This window comes from Castor canadensis, chromosome 13, assembly GCF_047511655.1.
Source record: "Castor canadensis chromosome 13, mCasCan1.hap1v2, whole genome shotgun sequence".
Lineage (NCBI taxonomy): Eukaryota > Metazoa > Chordata > Mammalia > Rodentia > Castoridae > Castor > Castor canadensis.
In genome coordinates this window covers 31,981,390-31,998,021 of record NC_133398.1, presented here as the reverse complement: position 1 = coordinate 31,998,021, position 16,632 = coordinate 31,981,390, and the positions used below count along the sequence as shown (strand labels likewise).

The 16,632-nt window shown below is 38.5% G+C and overlaps 1 protein-coding gene across 6 annotated transcripts in view; it reads left to right on the top strand.

Annotated features, from left to right (window-relative positions):
* Window positions 1–16,632, top strand: part of Plppr1 (phospholipid phosphatase related 1) — a 275,350-nt gene that overhangs the window by 248,750 nt on the left and 9,968 nt on the right. For all 6 annotated transcript variants that reach the window (XM_020179229.2, XM_074051360.1, XM_074051358.1 and 3 more), the window contains one exon: window positions 13,433–13,683. In XM_020179229.2, the coding sequence (XP_020034818.1) occupies window positions 13,433–13,683 (251 nt within the window). The remainder of the gene's footprint in view (window positions 1–13,432; window positions 13,684–16,632) is intronic.

Below are 16,632 nucleotides of genomic sequence, written 5' to 3'. Positions count from 1 at the left end.
GCAAATTCACAACACTTTAGTGAACTTAATCACTAAAAACAAGGAGGATCATGTTAAAGGCCAGCTTGGGGGAAAGTTCACAAGACTTCATCTCAACCAACAAAAGATGGACATGTTGATACCCTCCTGTTATCTGAGCTGCTGTAGGAAGTGTAATATAGGACGATCATGGTCCAGGCCAGCCTGGGCAAAAAGTGACCCTCTCTAAAATAACCAGAGCAAAAATGGTCTGGAGGTGTGGTTCAAGCCATGGAGTTCCTCCTGCCAAGTAAGAAGCCCTAAGTTCAAACCCCAGTATTGCAAATAAATAAATAAATAAAAATAAAAAACAAGTATCTCCAAACATTGCAAAATGTACTCTGGAAACAGCTTTACCCTCAGTTGAGAACTACTATCATAAATCTTTAGGTCTATTTTGAAGACTTTTTTTTTAAGTTATAAATATTTTTGCTCTGCAAGGTATTGCATAACAAAATTAGGCACAGTAAGGCACAACAATACTATTTGAACATATGAAACAGCTCCCGACTACTAAGGATAGTTTCAAAGATTTGTATATTAATTTATTAGAAAGCTAACATATGTTTGAGAAACTATCTACGTTATTACATTAGAACATCATAAAAGTGATTAGGAAATACATCATGCAGAAGGCAATAGCATCAGATCAATGTCTGTTAATCACCAACAAGGTTGCCAGCCGTGCATGGAGGGTGGCATTTGTGCTGCTCTGACAGTGGGAATGGAGGGGGATTTATATCACCAGCTTTAGAACACTATAAACACAGAATCAGAAAAGGCAGATTAGAGGAATACTGGGGCTCTCTGAAAATTTAGAATTTGATGTTCCTATTTTTAGGTTCCACTTCTCTTCCCTTATTTACTTTATATCCTATTTTCTAGTTTTATCTAAGTCCACATTCTCCATTTATTTTATTTTAAAATTATCATTGCCTCTGGCAAACTTTTGGGATTTCTCTTCTTGATCAGTATTTGGATCTACACTGCTTAGCAGGAGTAAGCAGCAGCTACATAGAGTTTGGTAGGGGTGAGAGAGAAGGCAGACTTTTGAGAAAACACAGAGGAGCTATACTGAAAGAGGAACAGTGAAGAACTCACTTTAAGATTAAAAAAAAACCACTTGTCCAGAAGCCATGCAATTTTTATGCTTTGAGAGAGGTAAAAGTATATTTGTTAGTTTATCCCTTCATTTATAAAACATTTAGTGTGTTTTAATGTTCGCCCATCATCTTTACTAAGTATCTACCCTTTATCTTCATTTATCATGATTAGTAGTTACGATAATTATAAAGGCAAAGCACTCATTTAAAAAAAAAGCACCGACTGATCCAATTGTAAAAGATTCTTTATTAATGCAAAGTGTGGATAAGACATGGTATTAAATATTTGTCTTAAGTTTTTAGAATTAAACATTTCTTATCTCTCTTTGATTTTTATAAAATAATTTCATAATTAATTTATAGTTATGTCTCTCAGTTATAATAATAATATCTACTTGGAAATCATGATTTTAAAAAAGTTTTTAAAACTTCTATGATTTGAATAACAACTCTGTGGTGTGGTGACTATTTGAAACACATTTTAGGAGGAAAAACAAAAGTAACAGATGAATAGCTGTGTTTTGAAGTGAGTGACCAGCAAGAGACAGACTGAATCTGTATGAGATTCAGAGACCTGGCACCTCAGCACAGTAAGAGATGGTGCCAGCATCTGCCACACAGCTCCACAGCCAGAGGAGGGAGAGTCTTCTCTTTGTATGGATAAGGGTAAAAGAGAGAGTCCCAGCAGATGTTGGCAATCCTAGCTATAGGAAAGTTTCACAATCCTCACAGGCATATAGTCCACTTAGATAAGTAACCAGAAATCTGCAAGCCAGTTCTGCTTTGGAAAAGGATCTCACATTATATCCTAACAATTCCCCCAGGGTGCTGAAGCCAGGAGCCACCTTGAGAAGTGAGTTATCTAAATTTGGACTTCCTAGAAGTCAAAAAGACTCTATATATTTCCATCTCTAGGACTCTACCGACATTCCCTGGTTTGGGGAATAGCCACCTCACAAACCCAGTTTGGCCTAGCAACCTAATGGGCTAAGACCTAAGCCTACTGGATTGCCTGTACAGTGGTGGACAAGTATTGTTACTTAAAGAGAATGGCTGCCACAATCCTGGAGAAACAGGAGCTCAATATGGGTGCTTGTCTTTTGAGACCAAGGGGTGTGGCCATTCATGTGTGAACTCTCACTGGTACCAGGAGTGAAGGAAGTCACTCACTGTCCCTCTCCTCTGCTCCACATTTAAGTGGCTACAACTGACAAAGCAGGGAGGGAACATCACAGTCCCACTGCTGCCTCCAGCTCTCACCCCAACTACATGCATGCATGCTTATGGAGTGAGTGCAACTATGCCTTGTTCTAGCTGAGGTCCTACTCCTGGGTGGACACTACCACAGTAGCAGCAGAGAGTAGCACTGTAGTTTCTGTTCCTGCCTCACCTACATGGGTTTCTGCTGCCAGCCACCCCTGCACCTTGTCTGACCACACACTGCCATCAGGACTGGGTGTGCCACAGAGAAGATGCTGTGGTTCCTGCTACTATTTCTCCCCATGCAGCATCTGGGTTATAGCACTGGCATGTTGGAGGACAAATGTTCCAGGCCTTTCTCCACTGTTGGTGCTACCAATGGCACAGGTCCTTGCTAGTTGCAGAGCTAGCATCAACAGTAACCTGAGGAAACCAACATCACACAATAAGGACTAGAAAGACAATTCAAGATATGAATGAGAGACTCAGCAAAGCAACAGAGAGTTTTTTGAAAGTACCAAATAGAAATCTTGAAAATGGAGAGCTCAATAAGTCAAGTAAAAACTGCAATGGGAAACCTCAGCACTAGACTAGATTAAGCAGTAAAAAGAATATATGAACTTGAAGACAGATCTTTTCAAATATCCCATTCATAAGAGCACCTACCTAGCAAGTGTGAGGCCCTGAGTTCAAACTCCAATGCCACCAAAAAAAAAAAGGCAATCAAATATCCCATTCAGACAAAAAGAACAATAATGAAAACAGCACTCAAGCTCTTTGGGATACCAATAGATAAATAAGCACCTGTATCTTTGGAATACCTGAAGGTGAGGAGTAAAGGTTAAGGGCATAAAAAAACTAGTCAATGAGATAACAGCAGAAAACTTCCCTAATCTTGGTCAAGATGTGCACATCCACATACAGGAAGCTAATAGAATCCCAAATAGACATGACCAGGAAAAAAAATCTTCAGTACAGCACATTATAGTCAAACAGTCCAAAGTATAAGACAAAGAATTCTAAAATCTGCAAGAAAAAAGTACCAAGTCACATTTGTGGTATTCCCATTAGGCTAACAGATTTCTCAGCAGAAAAGCCACAAGCCATGAGAGAATGGGAAGATATACTCTATATCCTGAAAGAAAATAATTGCCAACCAGAACTGGCAAGGCTAGCCTTCAGAAATGAAGGAGAAATAACAACTCTCCAAACTAAGCAAAAAGCTGAGGGAATTTATGACCACCTTACCAGTCTTACCAGGCAAAGATTTTCTGGAAATGACCCCAAAAGCACAGAAAACAAAAGCAAAAATTGACAAAGTGGATTACATCAAACCAAAAGATTTCTGCCCATCAAGAGTAAAGTGTCAGAGGGGGCATGAGGGAGAAGATACATTATAATCACATATGCAAATATCACAATGAAACCCCTTGTACAACTAATATATGTTAATTTTAAAAAGAGCAAAGTGACAACCTACAGAATGGGAGAAAATATTTGCCAACTATTCATCTGACAGAGGGTCAGATACCCAGAATGCATATAAGGAACTCAAAAAATCTTAAAATTAGATGGATAACATGAATAGATACTTCTCAAAGGAAGAAATGCAAATGGTCAGGAAATACATGAAAAGGTACTCTATGTCATTATCCATTATGGAAATGCAAATCAAAATTCCAAAGAGTTGGCATGTTACTCCCAGTTAGAATGGATGAATATTATGAAAAAAGCAAATAAGAACAAATGCCAGCATGGATGTAGAGGAAAGGGAATTCTTTTCACTGTTGGTGGGAATGTAAATTAGTACAGCCATTATGGAGAATAGTATGGAAGTGCCTCAATAAAACTAAAAATAAATTTGTCATATGGTATATATCCAAAAGAAATGAAATCAGCATTCTAAAGAGATACTTGCATGCCCATGTTTTTTGTGGCAGTATTCACAGTATGGAATCAGCCTAGGTAACTATCATTAGATGAATGGATATACAAGCAATGGAGTATTATTCAGCCATAAAGAATAAATTCCTGTCATTTGCAGGGAAATGGAAGTCATTGTGTTAAGTGAAACAAACCAGACACATACAGACAAGTACCACATGTTTTCTCTTATATGTAGAAGCTAAAAGGTCCACTGAAAGTAGATACTGAGTACTAGTGATTAGGAAGGGTAGCAGGAAGGGGTGGATGAGTAACTAGAAGTGATTAGTGCATGCTATATGCATGTATGGAGATATCATACTGAAACCCATTGATATATATAATTAACATATATTAATTTTTTAAACTCATTTCAAAGGTAAAGTATCTGAGGTTCAGATGAGTTGATTTAAGTAAAATCAATTCTTATGATTAAAACCATGACACAAGACAGTGTTGTAAGCCTTTGCTGATTGCAGAGTATCTATACAGAAAAAAGACCACAAGAATTCTTGATCTGTAAATCTCTGAAATAAACTATCCAAGGAATTGACCTATTCAGTTTTGTCAGAAACTTCTTTCTGAAGCATAATATTTAATGTGTGAAGATCAGTTTGTATCACTTATATTTGTATTATAATAGGGGGAAAAGTTAGAAAAATAGATGTCTCCACAGTGATGAAACTAGTTCCTTATTCGATGATGACATATTCTAGGTATCCCATCATCTTCTTGTTGGAAAGTTATTGACCACAAAATTGAGGAATTCTTGTGTTGTTGCTAGTACATTTCACTAGAACATGCTATAAATCCTTGCTTCTTCTCAGTACCTATGTGCTGTGAAAGTGAAGAGTGCTTTGATTACCAAACTATCATTTACAAAATTCCAATTCCTGAGACACTTATAAAGTCTCAGTTTTCTATTATTTTCTTAGTGTCCAGCACTAAACTGGATTTTGTGAGGTTTACAAAACAAACATGGTCACTACAATTTGCATACTAAATAGTTTGATGTCAGGGCTAGGAATGTAGTTCAGTGGTAGAGTGCTTGTGCAGCACATGTAAGATCCTGCACTGGATAAAAACAACGGTTTCATGTCAACCCAATGTTCTGTAGAATTAGGGATGAAAGGCACCAACATGAGTTGGAAAATATGGACAAGTTCCTTGCTCATTTATGTTCTTCACTGTTGTTCTTCTTTGAGGTTTTAACAATTTATCTATTGAGTCCACAGTTATCTATGTTAAATGTCTACTATGTACCAAGTTTGATGCAAAAATGTATCCCCTGCTTTTATAAAGCTTGTATATTCTACAATTCTAATAGGAGAGATGGACATTATTAAATAATCATACAAATATAAAATTTCTACTGGAACAGGGAGTATAAAAGATAAGTATACTGGTATTATAGATATTTTTCCAAGACTCCATGTGATATGTGATTGTTTACTTTTTCCTGTTCACACTTAAGTGGAGTCAGATCTGTACATACTCAGGGTTCACCAACAGGCAGTCAGATTTGCCTTTGGCCCCCTCTTCAGAGCAACAGCTTGAGAGTAGGTTGTTGTGAAGAGCACCAAGTCCAACCCCTAGTTATCAGGTTTCTATTGGATGCCTTTTGGCCCTGGTGAACTGGCATCTCCTTCTACCCTTACTGCTTGGCTCTCTAAGATCCTCTAGTAAGAGGATCTAATGTGCAGATCCTCTCAGATGCAAGGTGCCATTGCCTAAGTTCCTGCTGCTTCATGCCTAGTTGTTGTCCAGGAATGTGTCTCTAAATATATCTAGGGGAATGAAAGAGGACAGAAGACAGTCCATAAGCAAATTCAAAGAACAGAACTCATCTGAGAGAAAATAGCCCTATTTTCTGAACAACCTAAATCCTAGATCTCTGAATCATGGGCAAGACAGTAGGGAGAAAAGAAATTTCTCTAGATTTTCTATTGTGTTCTCTTTATTCTGAGAAAATGATTAAGGTGAAACCCTGTGTGTATGTCAGAGAGACAGAAAAGAAGAAAGAGGAGGAGGAAGAGAAGGAAAGGAGAGAAACAAGGAGGGAGAGAGGGAAGAGGGAGAAAGGGAAGGAGAGAGAAATCTAACCTCTTCCCTATGTAGGTTATTAGTAATGGAAACCTGTCATGGATTCACCCTCTGGATTGGCATCAGTCCTAGCTCTCAGTTTTGTTATGTTCTCATCTTTTTCTAGTCATCATGTGTATTTTAGAGAATAACTGAGAGATGATCCATCAGAGGCTGTCAGCAAGGTTCAATTTTAACTGGAAAATTACACATTTATAATAGTACAGAACATTTGGTCTTCAGTTTGAGGCTCCACCTAGATCAGAGTCTACTTGGGAGTGAAAAGGACTGTGGTCCCTCCCTCTCTTACCCCACCAGCCCCTGCTGATTATCTCTGCCACCTGTGTCTGGGCTTCCTGATGGAGATCTGCTTCGTGGAGAGCAGGAGACCTCACAGCACCTATCAGTCGGGTTACCTGTTTTGCCCAATTCTGAAGGCATGAGCTCTACTATTGATTGCCAGCAAACCAATTATCTATGGCTTCAAAGATCCTCAGCATGTACAGTTCCAGATATGTCACTGTTTCTGCTACATTCCTAGAGTAAAAGGACTGGATCCCATAGCAAGAATCAGATCTCAGCATTTCACCCCATGTCCTAAAATAATAGTGATCAAGGATCCTAACTTGTGCAAAGATGTCCTATCTGAAATCAGAACAAGACCAGGTAAAGCCCTGAGAACTAAATGAGAAGAGTTTCCAGCACCTTTGTCTTCCTCTTTCTTTATCCTTTGGCTTGCCTAGTATTTGTCAGACCAGAAACAATGGGCATGCTCCAGTTTCCTTAGATGATCCATGTCACCAAGACAGGGACTGTGGGCACCACCAGAAGATGCCCATCTCTTTGTCCTGATTGCAGTACTCTTCTGTGTCCATTTGACCTCCATTGACCATTGCTAATGCTGTCATCTTTTGCTCTGGTGCCAAGCTAGATGTGACACTTCTCTAAGAGCTATGCAGGGCTCTGGAGCATCCTGAAAGACATATGACAAAATACTATTTTGGAGATTTCTACTGCCCAGCCCCTGAGGCTGGGCACAGAATGAGGCAGGGATCATGAAAATGCCCTTTACTCCTTCAGCCAAACCTGAACCATTCCTCCTCCTCCTCCTCCTCCTCCTCCTCCTCCTCGTCCTCCTGCTTGTCCTCATGTGACATCCTCCTCTGCATCTGCAGCAGCAGCCTGCCCTGTGGCTGATTTTAGAAAGTTTTTTCATCCTCCGTGCCATGAGTCTTGATATTCCAAACCAAGACTTTTTAGAGTTCAGGGCAAACAAAGCCTCAAAAGCAACAATAACTGTCTCAAACACATGGCTCTGGTAAACCCAAACTTTACGACAGACTATTGTGTCTGCTGCAAATTCAAAAATCCATTCTAAATGTAATCAGCTCCACTGAAATGAGGAATGCTACTGATGGAATGGAGTCATAAGACAAATAGAATCAGCTAATGGAGTATTGGGTGATATAGGAGAGAAAATGGGTTAAAATTTCAAAAATAGGGTCCCACTTAAATAATTTTAATATCTAGGATACATAGATATTTTTAAAACATCTCCTTTAAATCATACCTTGCAATTCAGGAGATATAACTGGTACTTCAGCAGATACTAAGGACAAAAGTAACTATTTTTAGAACAAAAAGTTCAGGGTTAAGTGGCAGAAGGATGGCTTGAGTTTCTTTACTAAAGCACTACGTGGTCTTGTGTTGTCTGTGAATCATCCTTGAAAGTTCCACCGACCCTTTCTGGTATGGCCTGTGCCAGGAAGTTGGGCACCCCAGGCTGAGGCAGCACCCCTCTGAGGCTAGACCAAATACAATGTTAGAAACTTTTAGGAAAGCAGATGCTGGTAAGCCATCAGGAGAAGCAGACTTAATCTGGAGGAGGCAAAGAGAAGAGAGGGAAGCAGTGTTCGACAACAGTACACAGAGCAGTGAAGTGCAGAGCTGGCAGTCACAAAATTACTGTAACCACGGAGCTGGCACTTCAGACACTGATCTGAGGAGCCTAGAAATCCTCTGTCTTAATAGAAAGTACAAACCTGCCCTAATTGGAGGCACTTCTGACAAATGAAATGCCAGAGGAAAATGCTGTCATCTTTCCTTTTTCAAATCATAAATTACTGTATAGTTTCCTGGAAAAGTATGTCTAGACAGACTTATGGCCCCTTGGAAAAAAAAAATCAGAGACCTGGTCTTTGAGAATGTTGCTTGAAGATGTAAAAAAAAAAAATATTCTAGCCATTCAGACTTCCAGAACCTGGGGGTGAAAACTGTCATACATGATCAATGGACGCCTGTTCTCAGAGGTCAGAGCCTGTAAGTGTGAGCCAGCTGAAGCTATTAAAAGAGCCGGTTCTCATTGTGATAAAGCATGCTCTGGCAAAGCTTTAATTTTCCTATGAAGGAAAATTATAGCAATCAATACAGATCAAAATGAAACCAGATGAAGATTTCAGCTAAATTTGTCCTAACTTCTGTTATAGTAGATTAACTGACGGGTGCTGAAATCAGTACAATTCACAGATTTGGGACATTGAATATGGGAGTCAAAACCAGGTAGAAATTTAATTGAAACTGTAGCATACCCTTGACATTTACAAGGGTTAATGCTGGCTCTCACCCTTGACAATTTCTTCAGTTGTGTTTGAAAAGTTGTCTTCATTTCTTGAGTGACATGTGGGATTTTAGCTCTATATAGCCTCTCTTGATACATTTAACCGATAATATATTTAGTAATGTAATGAACAGGTTTTGAGATAATTCACAGCATCTTTTTAGAAAGAATTCTCTTAGACATACAAATGATCTGCAAATATATTAAAGGATGCTCATCAGATGTGAGGGTGATCTGGTGGTGACATCTGTCACCCCATTGACCTTAAAGTTGATTCCATCAATCTGGCTGGCAAGGTGATGTCCCCTTCCCTATCTGTATCCCTCCCAAAGCTGAGCACTTGATCGAAGGACCATTCTTCAGTCAAGGGTATACAAGTAACTGGTCCATTAATAAAACCTCCATATAAGCTCTCGAAGTCCATTTGTAGGAGAACATAGGGTAGTGAAGCTTCTGACATTCCAGACATATCCAAATGAAGTGCTGCACATGCAGTATGCTTTCTTTAAAACAAAACAAATCATAAAAACAAAGGTGCTGAACATCACTAATCCCCAGGAAAAACCAATCAGAACCACAATAAGATATCACCTTACCCTAGTAAGAATACTATTAGAAAGACAAAAGATAACAAGCACTGGTCAGGGTGTGGGGAAACAGAAACTTTGTACATTTGCTAGTGGGAATGTAAATTACTACAACCATCATGGAAAACACTATGGATGCACCTCAAAAAATTAAATACAGAATTACCATATCACCCACTTTGGAATATATAGCCAAGGGAAACTAAATCAGTATGGCAGGGAGACCTCTGCATTCCCATGCTTATTGTACTACTATTCCCAATAGCCAAGAAATGAAAACCACCTAAGTGTCCATCAACTGATGAAAGGATAAAGAAAATGTGGTACCTGTACACCACAGAATACCATTCAGCCATCAAAAGGAATTAAATGCAGTCATTTTTGACAACATGGATGAAATCAAAGATCATTATGTGAAGTAAAATATGTCAGTCACAGAAAGACAAGTACCTCATGATCTCACTTCTATGTGGAATCCAAAAAGTTGATATCATAGAAATTGAGACTAGAATGGTGATTACCAGAGAATGGAGCAAGTAGCAAGGAGGGAGAGATGGAGGGGTACTAAATTATAGTTAGATATGAGTAAGATGTGTTGTGCTAAAAGGCCACAAATAGCCAAGGCAATACTCAATCAAAAGAACAATGCTGGAGGTATCATGATATCTGACTTCAAACTATATTACAAAGCAATAACAATAAAAACAGCATGGTACTGGCACAAAAACAGACATGAAGACCAGTGGAACAGAATAGAGGACCCAGATATGAAGGCACACAACTATAACCAACTTGTCTTTGACAAAGGTGCTAAAAATATATGATGGAGAAAAAGCAGCCTCTTCAACAAAAACTGCTGGGAAAACTGGTTAGCAGTCTGCAAAAAACTGAAACTAGATCCATGTTTATCACCCTATAACAATATTAACTCAAAATGGATCAAGGATCTTAATATCAGACCCCAAACTCTAAAGTTGATACAAGAAAGAGTAGGAAATACTCTGGAGTTAGTAGGGACAGATAAGAACTTTCTCAATGAAACCCCAGCAGCACAGCAACTAAGAGATAGCATAGATAAATGGGACTTCATAAAACTAAAAAGCTTCTGTTCATCAGAGAAATGGTCTCTAAACTGAAGAGAACACCCACAGAGTGGGAGAAAATATTTGCCAGCTATACATCAGACAAAGGACTGATAACCAGAATATATAGGGAACTTAAAAAACTAAATTCTCCCAAAACTAATGAACCAATGAAGAAATGGGCAAGTGAACTAAACAGAACTTTCTCAAAAGAAGAAATTCAAATGCCCAAAAAACACATGAAAAAATGCTCACCATTTCTAGCAATAAAGGAAATGCAAATTAAAACCACACTAAGATTCCACCTCACCCCTGATAGAATAGCCATCATTAGCAACACCACCAACAACAGGTGTTGGCGAGGATGCAGGGAAAAAGGAACCCTCTTACACTGTTGGTGGGAATGTAAACTAGTACAACCACTCTGGAAAAAAATTTGGAGGCTACTTAAAAAGCTAAACATTGATCTACCATTTGATCCAGCAATACCATTCTTGGGGATATATCCAAAAGACTGTGACACAGGTTACTCCAGAGGCACCTGCACACCCATGTTTATTGCGGCACTATTCACAATAGCCAAGTTATGGAAACAGCCAAGATGCCCCACCACTGACAAATGGATCAAGAAAATGTAGTATCTATACACAATGGAATTTTATGCAGTCATGAAGAAGAATGAAATGTTATCATTCCTTGGTAAATGGATGGAATTGGAGAACATCATTCTGAGTGAGGTTAGCCTGGCCCAAAAGACCAAAAATCGTATGTTCTCCCTCATATGTGGACATTAGAGCAAGGGCAAACACAACAATGGGATTGGACTTTGAGCACATGATAAAAGCGAGAGCACACAAGGGAGGGGTGAGGATAGGTAAGACACCTAAAAAACTAGCTAGCATTTGTTGCCCTTAATGCAGAGAAACTAAAGCAGATACCTTAAAAGCAACTGAGGCCAATAGGAAAAGGGGACCAGGAACTAGAGAAAAGGTTAGATCAAAAAGAATTAACCTAGTAGGCAATACACATGCACAGGAAATTAATGTGAGTCTACTCCCTGTATAGCTATCCATATCTCAACCAGCAAAAACCCTTGTTCCTTCCTATTATTGCTTACACTCTCTCTTCAACAAAATTAGAGATAAGGGCAAAATAGTTTCTGCCAGGTATCGAGGGGGAGGGGGAGAGAGGGAGGGGGTGGAGTGGGTGGTAAGGGAGGGGGTGGGGGCAGGGGGGGAGAAATGACCCAAGCATTGTATGCACATATGAATAATAAAAAAATAAAAATTAAAAAAAAAAGATGTGGTGTGTTATTGCATAGTAGGGAGACTACAAGTAACAATAATGTGCTATATACTTCAAAAGCTAAGAGAAAGGAGTTTTTACCACAAATAAATGAAAAATATTTGAGTAAATATATGAGTGAAACCTGATTTAAACATTATACACAATATACAAGTGTTAAATGTCACATGGTATCCTATAAATATGAACAATTTTATGCCTTCATGTATCAGATAAAAATAATTTAAAGTAAATAATTGTTTACCTACAGAATTTTTGGAGCTAATCCTGTGGATTTTACCAGAGAACAGAAAAAAATCTAGAAGTACAGCCTACCCAACAGAGTTCTCAGCCAAACAGCAAAATCAGAATAATGGCTCTCCCCACCAAAAAGTGGCTCCTCCCCAGAAGATGCGAATATGTTACCTTATATGACAAAAGAGAAATCTCAGGTGTGATTATAATAAAAATCTTGAGATTGGGAGATTATCCTAAATTATCCAGATGGACAAAATAAAGTTACAAGAGTGTGTGCAAGTGATAGTCTGGGAGGTTAGAGTCAAAGAAGATGTGACAATGGAAGCACACGTTAGAATGATGTAAATGTGGGAAGGGGGCCATAAAATGGGGGAAGTGGGGAAGCTTCCTAAAGCTGGAAGAGGCAAGAAATGAATTCTAACCTGGAGTTTCCAGAAGGAGCATAGCCTGCCAACACCTTGAGTTTAGCCTGGTGAAAACCTACTTTGGACTTCTTAATTCCATAACTGGATGAAAGAGTATTTGACTTATTTTAAGCTATTCAGTTTGTGGGAATTTGTTATAGCAGCTACAAGAAGCTAATACCATTAACAACATTTGTCTTTAATACTTTCCCTACTTTCTCATTTTCTGTCTCTAGCATGAAACAGATTACAATTCAATCAAGTCTTTGAAATAGTCTTTTTTTTCCTCTTCTTTAGGCTCAACTCTCTAAAAACCTTATTCACTCTAATCTGCCATGATGTCATTGATAACTCCTCTTAGGAATATTTGCATTTCCAAATAAGATCAGGAAGAATATACTTTCTATAGAAAGAAAACCTATGTTGACTAATTATTAAAAACCAAACACCATACAGGGTATTTCGTACATATCTTATTTAATCTTCTCAAACTACCCCCCTACATTTTTCAACCAAGGTTCTAAGAAGATAAGCTATTTATACTGTGAATGGGTCCCCAAAGATGAGACTAAAGCCTAGGTTTTGGGGGTTCCAAAATTCAAATTCTTCCCATTGGACTGTGCTGCTTTTAAATTACTTACACAAAACAATAAAATGCTTACAGAACATTGTCCACTTTGGTTTAAAAGAAATGGTGGTTTGGAAAGTAGGCTCCCCTCCCCAGAAAGATAAAGGTGAGGGCACAATTTGACTCTGGGTTGTTCTTAGATCTTTACAATAAGTCATCAAGGACTCTCACTGCTCTTTCCTCCCAAGGGCAAAAGGAGTCAACAGTGTATGTGACCACTCTTAATTCTTTTAAATTTCCTTATAGGGGTATTTGCATTTGGACTTTTTGCTACTGACATTTTTGTAAACGCTGGACAAGTGGTCACTGGGCACCTAACACCGTACTTCCTGACAGTGTGCAAGCCGAACTACACCAGTTCAGACTGCCGGGCACATCACCAGTTCATAAGCAATGGGGACATTTGTACTGGGGACCTGGAAGTGATAGAAAAGGCTCGAAGATCCTTTCCCTCCAAACATGCTGCTTTGAGCATTTACTCCGCCTTATACGCCACGGTGAGTGTGCAACCTATTCTCCCGCTCCCCACCCCACAAGTTGAGATTTGCTGGAATGTGTCTCTCTATTCCCATTACCATTCTTTTATTCCTGTCACTTAGAGTGATTTTTAAAGTTACCAACAACATGCTTCTCCTATCTCATACGATGCCATTGATATAATAGGCTCCCCTACATTTACAACATCCCAATGTACTATCTTTACCTTCCTGAATATATTAGTTCTGGAGAGAAATTTTGATATTTCCCTAGCGATATTTTCCCATCTTACAGATACAGAAACCAGGGCCTAGAGAACAACTAAGAACTCAGATTCAGAGCTGAGACCCAGGCTGCTGACACCAGGACTGGGATTCTTTTCCCCATAACACCATTCTTTGCCAAAGTTTCAGTTGGTTCCAGAGCAGCTCTTACGCCTGCCTCCAAATCTGCAAGTATGGCCTTATGTGAATAGTTGTCCCTGTAGAGTACAGATCAGGACAAATACGCAGCTTTTTTCTTCTTCTTCTTCTTCTGACAAACTTGATCACTTTGCTAGAAGAGATAGGTTATCCTAGAATTTCAACAACCCAAAGTTCATGCCTTACTGCTGCCCATATCACACCCACCTGTGACCACCCTACTGGACCACAAGGTTCTCTATGAAGTATTTGTTCTCATCGGAGTAAAAACAATGATGTCTTTTTATTTTCCTGCTTTTAATTGTGTGCATCTTGATAATGGCCATATTTCACTCTACATCCTTTGAATTCAGAAGCACTGGAATCAGCTCAAAGGTACATCTGCTGATATCATAAGGTCACTGCATTTACCAGTATAAACAGCTATTGGCTGGAAATACCCCTTTTCCTTACTTCAATTTGTCCTATATTCAGGAAATGACTACTCTACAGATTTCAGTGAAAGGAGAAGGCAAAAGAAAGACCCCTTTCAATAACCTATTCTTCCCAAATGTTCTGGGGTGCCCTTGCCCTGCTTCCCCAGGGGAGTAGACCCCCATCCCCCACTGAGTAGCTGCAGGATGCACATTCCACCTCTGAGGAAACTGAGCTCTTACATTACCCCCAGTGTGGAACAAAGGTGAAGACTACAGGTTTAGTCTATAAAGCAGTATTTAAAATAATGGGTGAATATTCTCTTTCACACAACCTGGAGCAGGTAGTGCCTGTGTCTCCTTTAGAGCATCTTAACTACAAGATTAATTTGCTAACCAACAACTATCCAATGTAAGTCTCCTAGTTATTCCTTTTAGACCTATTCTTTCACAAATACATGCTAAAATTATTTCAGCTGTTCCAATATTAAGAAAACATGAACATAAATAATATAGAAGCATCTGTTTACAAAACAAATCAATTATTGTTTGGATCGGCATCTTTACAGAGAAAAAAACTTCTATGCCAGATATTTTATAAGCAAAGAATCCCTCTGAGGTATTCAATATATTTTCTAATTTTCAGATTATCAATTTATCCTAAATTATCTAGAACCTAATTTGTAAAAAGCAGTGTATTCTTGTGCATTTTCTTGTATTTTTATCAGATTCAAGTCACTGCTGTGTGAAATTAGTTTGATAATGCCATTATAAAAGTAAATCTATTAGCTAAACCAGTCTCATTATCGAATGAAACTTAAATTTCTTTGTGGAAGAAAGGTGCAAATACAGTCTGCATATAGAATGGATGTCACAAAAGCAAGTTTTCAAGGATTCAGATATAATCCAATTTAAATCATATCTAACAGACTCTAATCAAATAAACCCTGATACAAGATTCCAATTGCACAAACATTTTCTGAGCCTCCGTTATGTGCTAAGTACTTTCAGAAATTACTCGAGTGGTGGATATGCTAATTATCAGGATTTGATCATTGCACAGCATGTACGTGTATTGAAACATCATATTGTGTTCTATCAATATGATCAAAAAGACCAAAAATCGTATGTTCTCCCTCATGTGCGGACATTACATCAAGGGCAAACACAACAATGGGATTGGACTTTGAGCACATGATAAAAGCGAGAGCACACAAGGGAGGGGTGAGGATAGGTAAGACACCTAAAAAACTAGCTAGCATTTGTTGCCCTTAATGCAGAGAAACTAAAGCAGATACCTTAAAGCAACTGAGGCCAATAGGAAAAGGGGACCAGGAACTAGAGAAAAGGTTAGATCAAAAAGAATTTACCTAGAAGGTAACACCCACGCACAGGAAATCAATGTGAGTCAATGCCCTGTATAGCTATCCTTATCTCAACCAGCAAAACCCCTTGTTCCTTCCTATTATTGCTTATACTCTCTCTACAACAAAATTAGAGATAAGAGCAAAATAGTTTCTGCTGGGTATTGGGGGGGGGAGCGGGAGGGGGTGGAGTGGGTGGTAAGGGAGGGGGTGGGGGCAGGGGGGAGAAATGAACCAAGCCTTGTATGCACATATGAATAATAAAAGAAAAATGAAAAAAAAAAAGAAACATCATATTGTGTTCCATCAATATGTATGATTACTATGTGTCAAATAAAAATAGAAAATAAATACTCAACAATTTCCTAGGTACTCATTAAGGATGTTAACCATAGACCCATGTTCTGAATGGTTTATATTCTTATAGGAAAGATACATTAAGGCCATAATTAGAAAACAGTATAGGAGCATAAAGCACTAAACATATAGTAAAAATGTTAAGTAACATTTCTCACATAGTATCAGAATACTGTAGTAATATAATGCAGTATGTAACTTTGTCGAACCACCGTTTTGTAGGGTATCTGTTACATAGAATAGAGACTCCTCCCCCCATATCACAGTATTATACCAGTATTGAAGAACCTTCCTACGAAATTAAGTTTCCACCATAATATTGTAAGGTGAATCTATTTGAACATTTATATGCTCAGGCCATAGAGTGTAAAAATTGAAGTATCAGCATTTTTGGTTTTTAGGTTTACTAAACG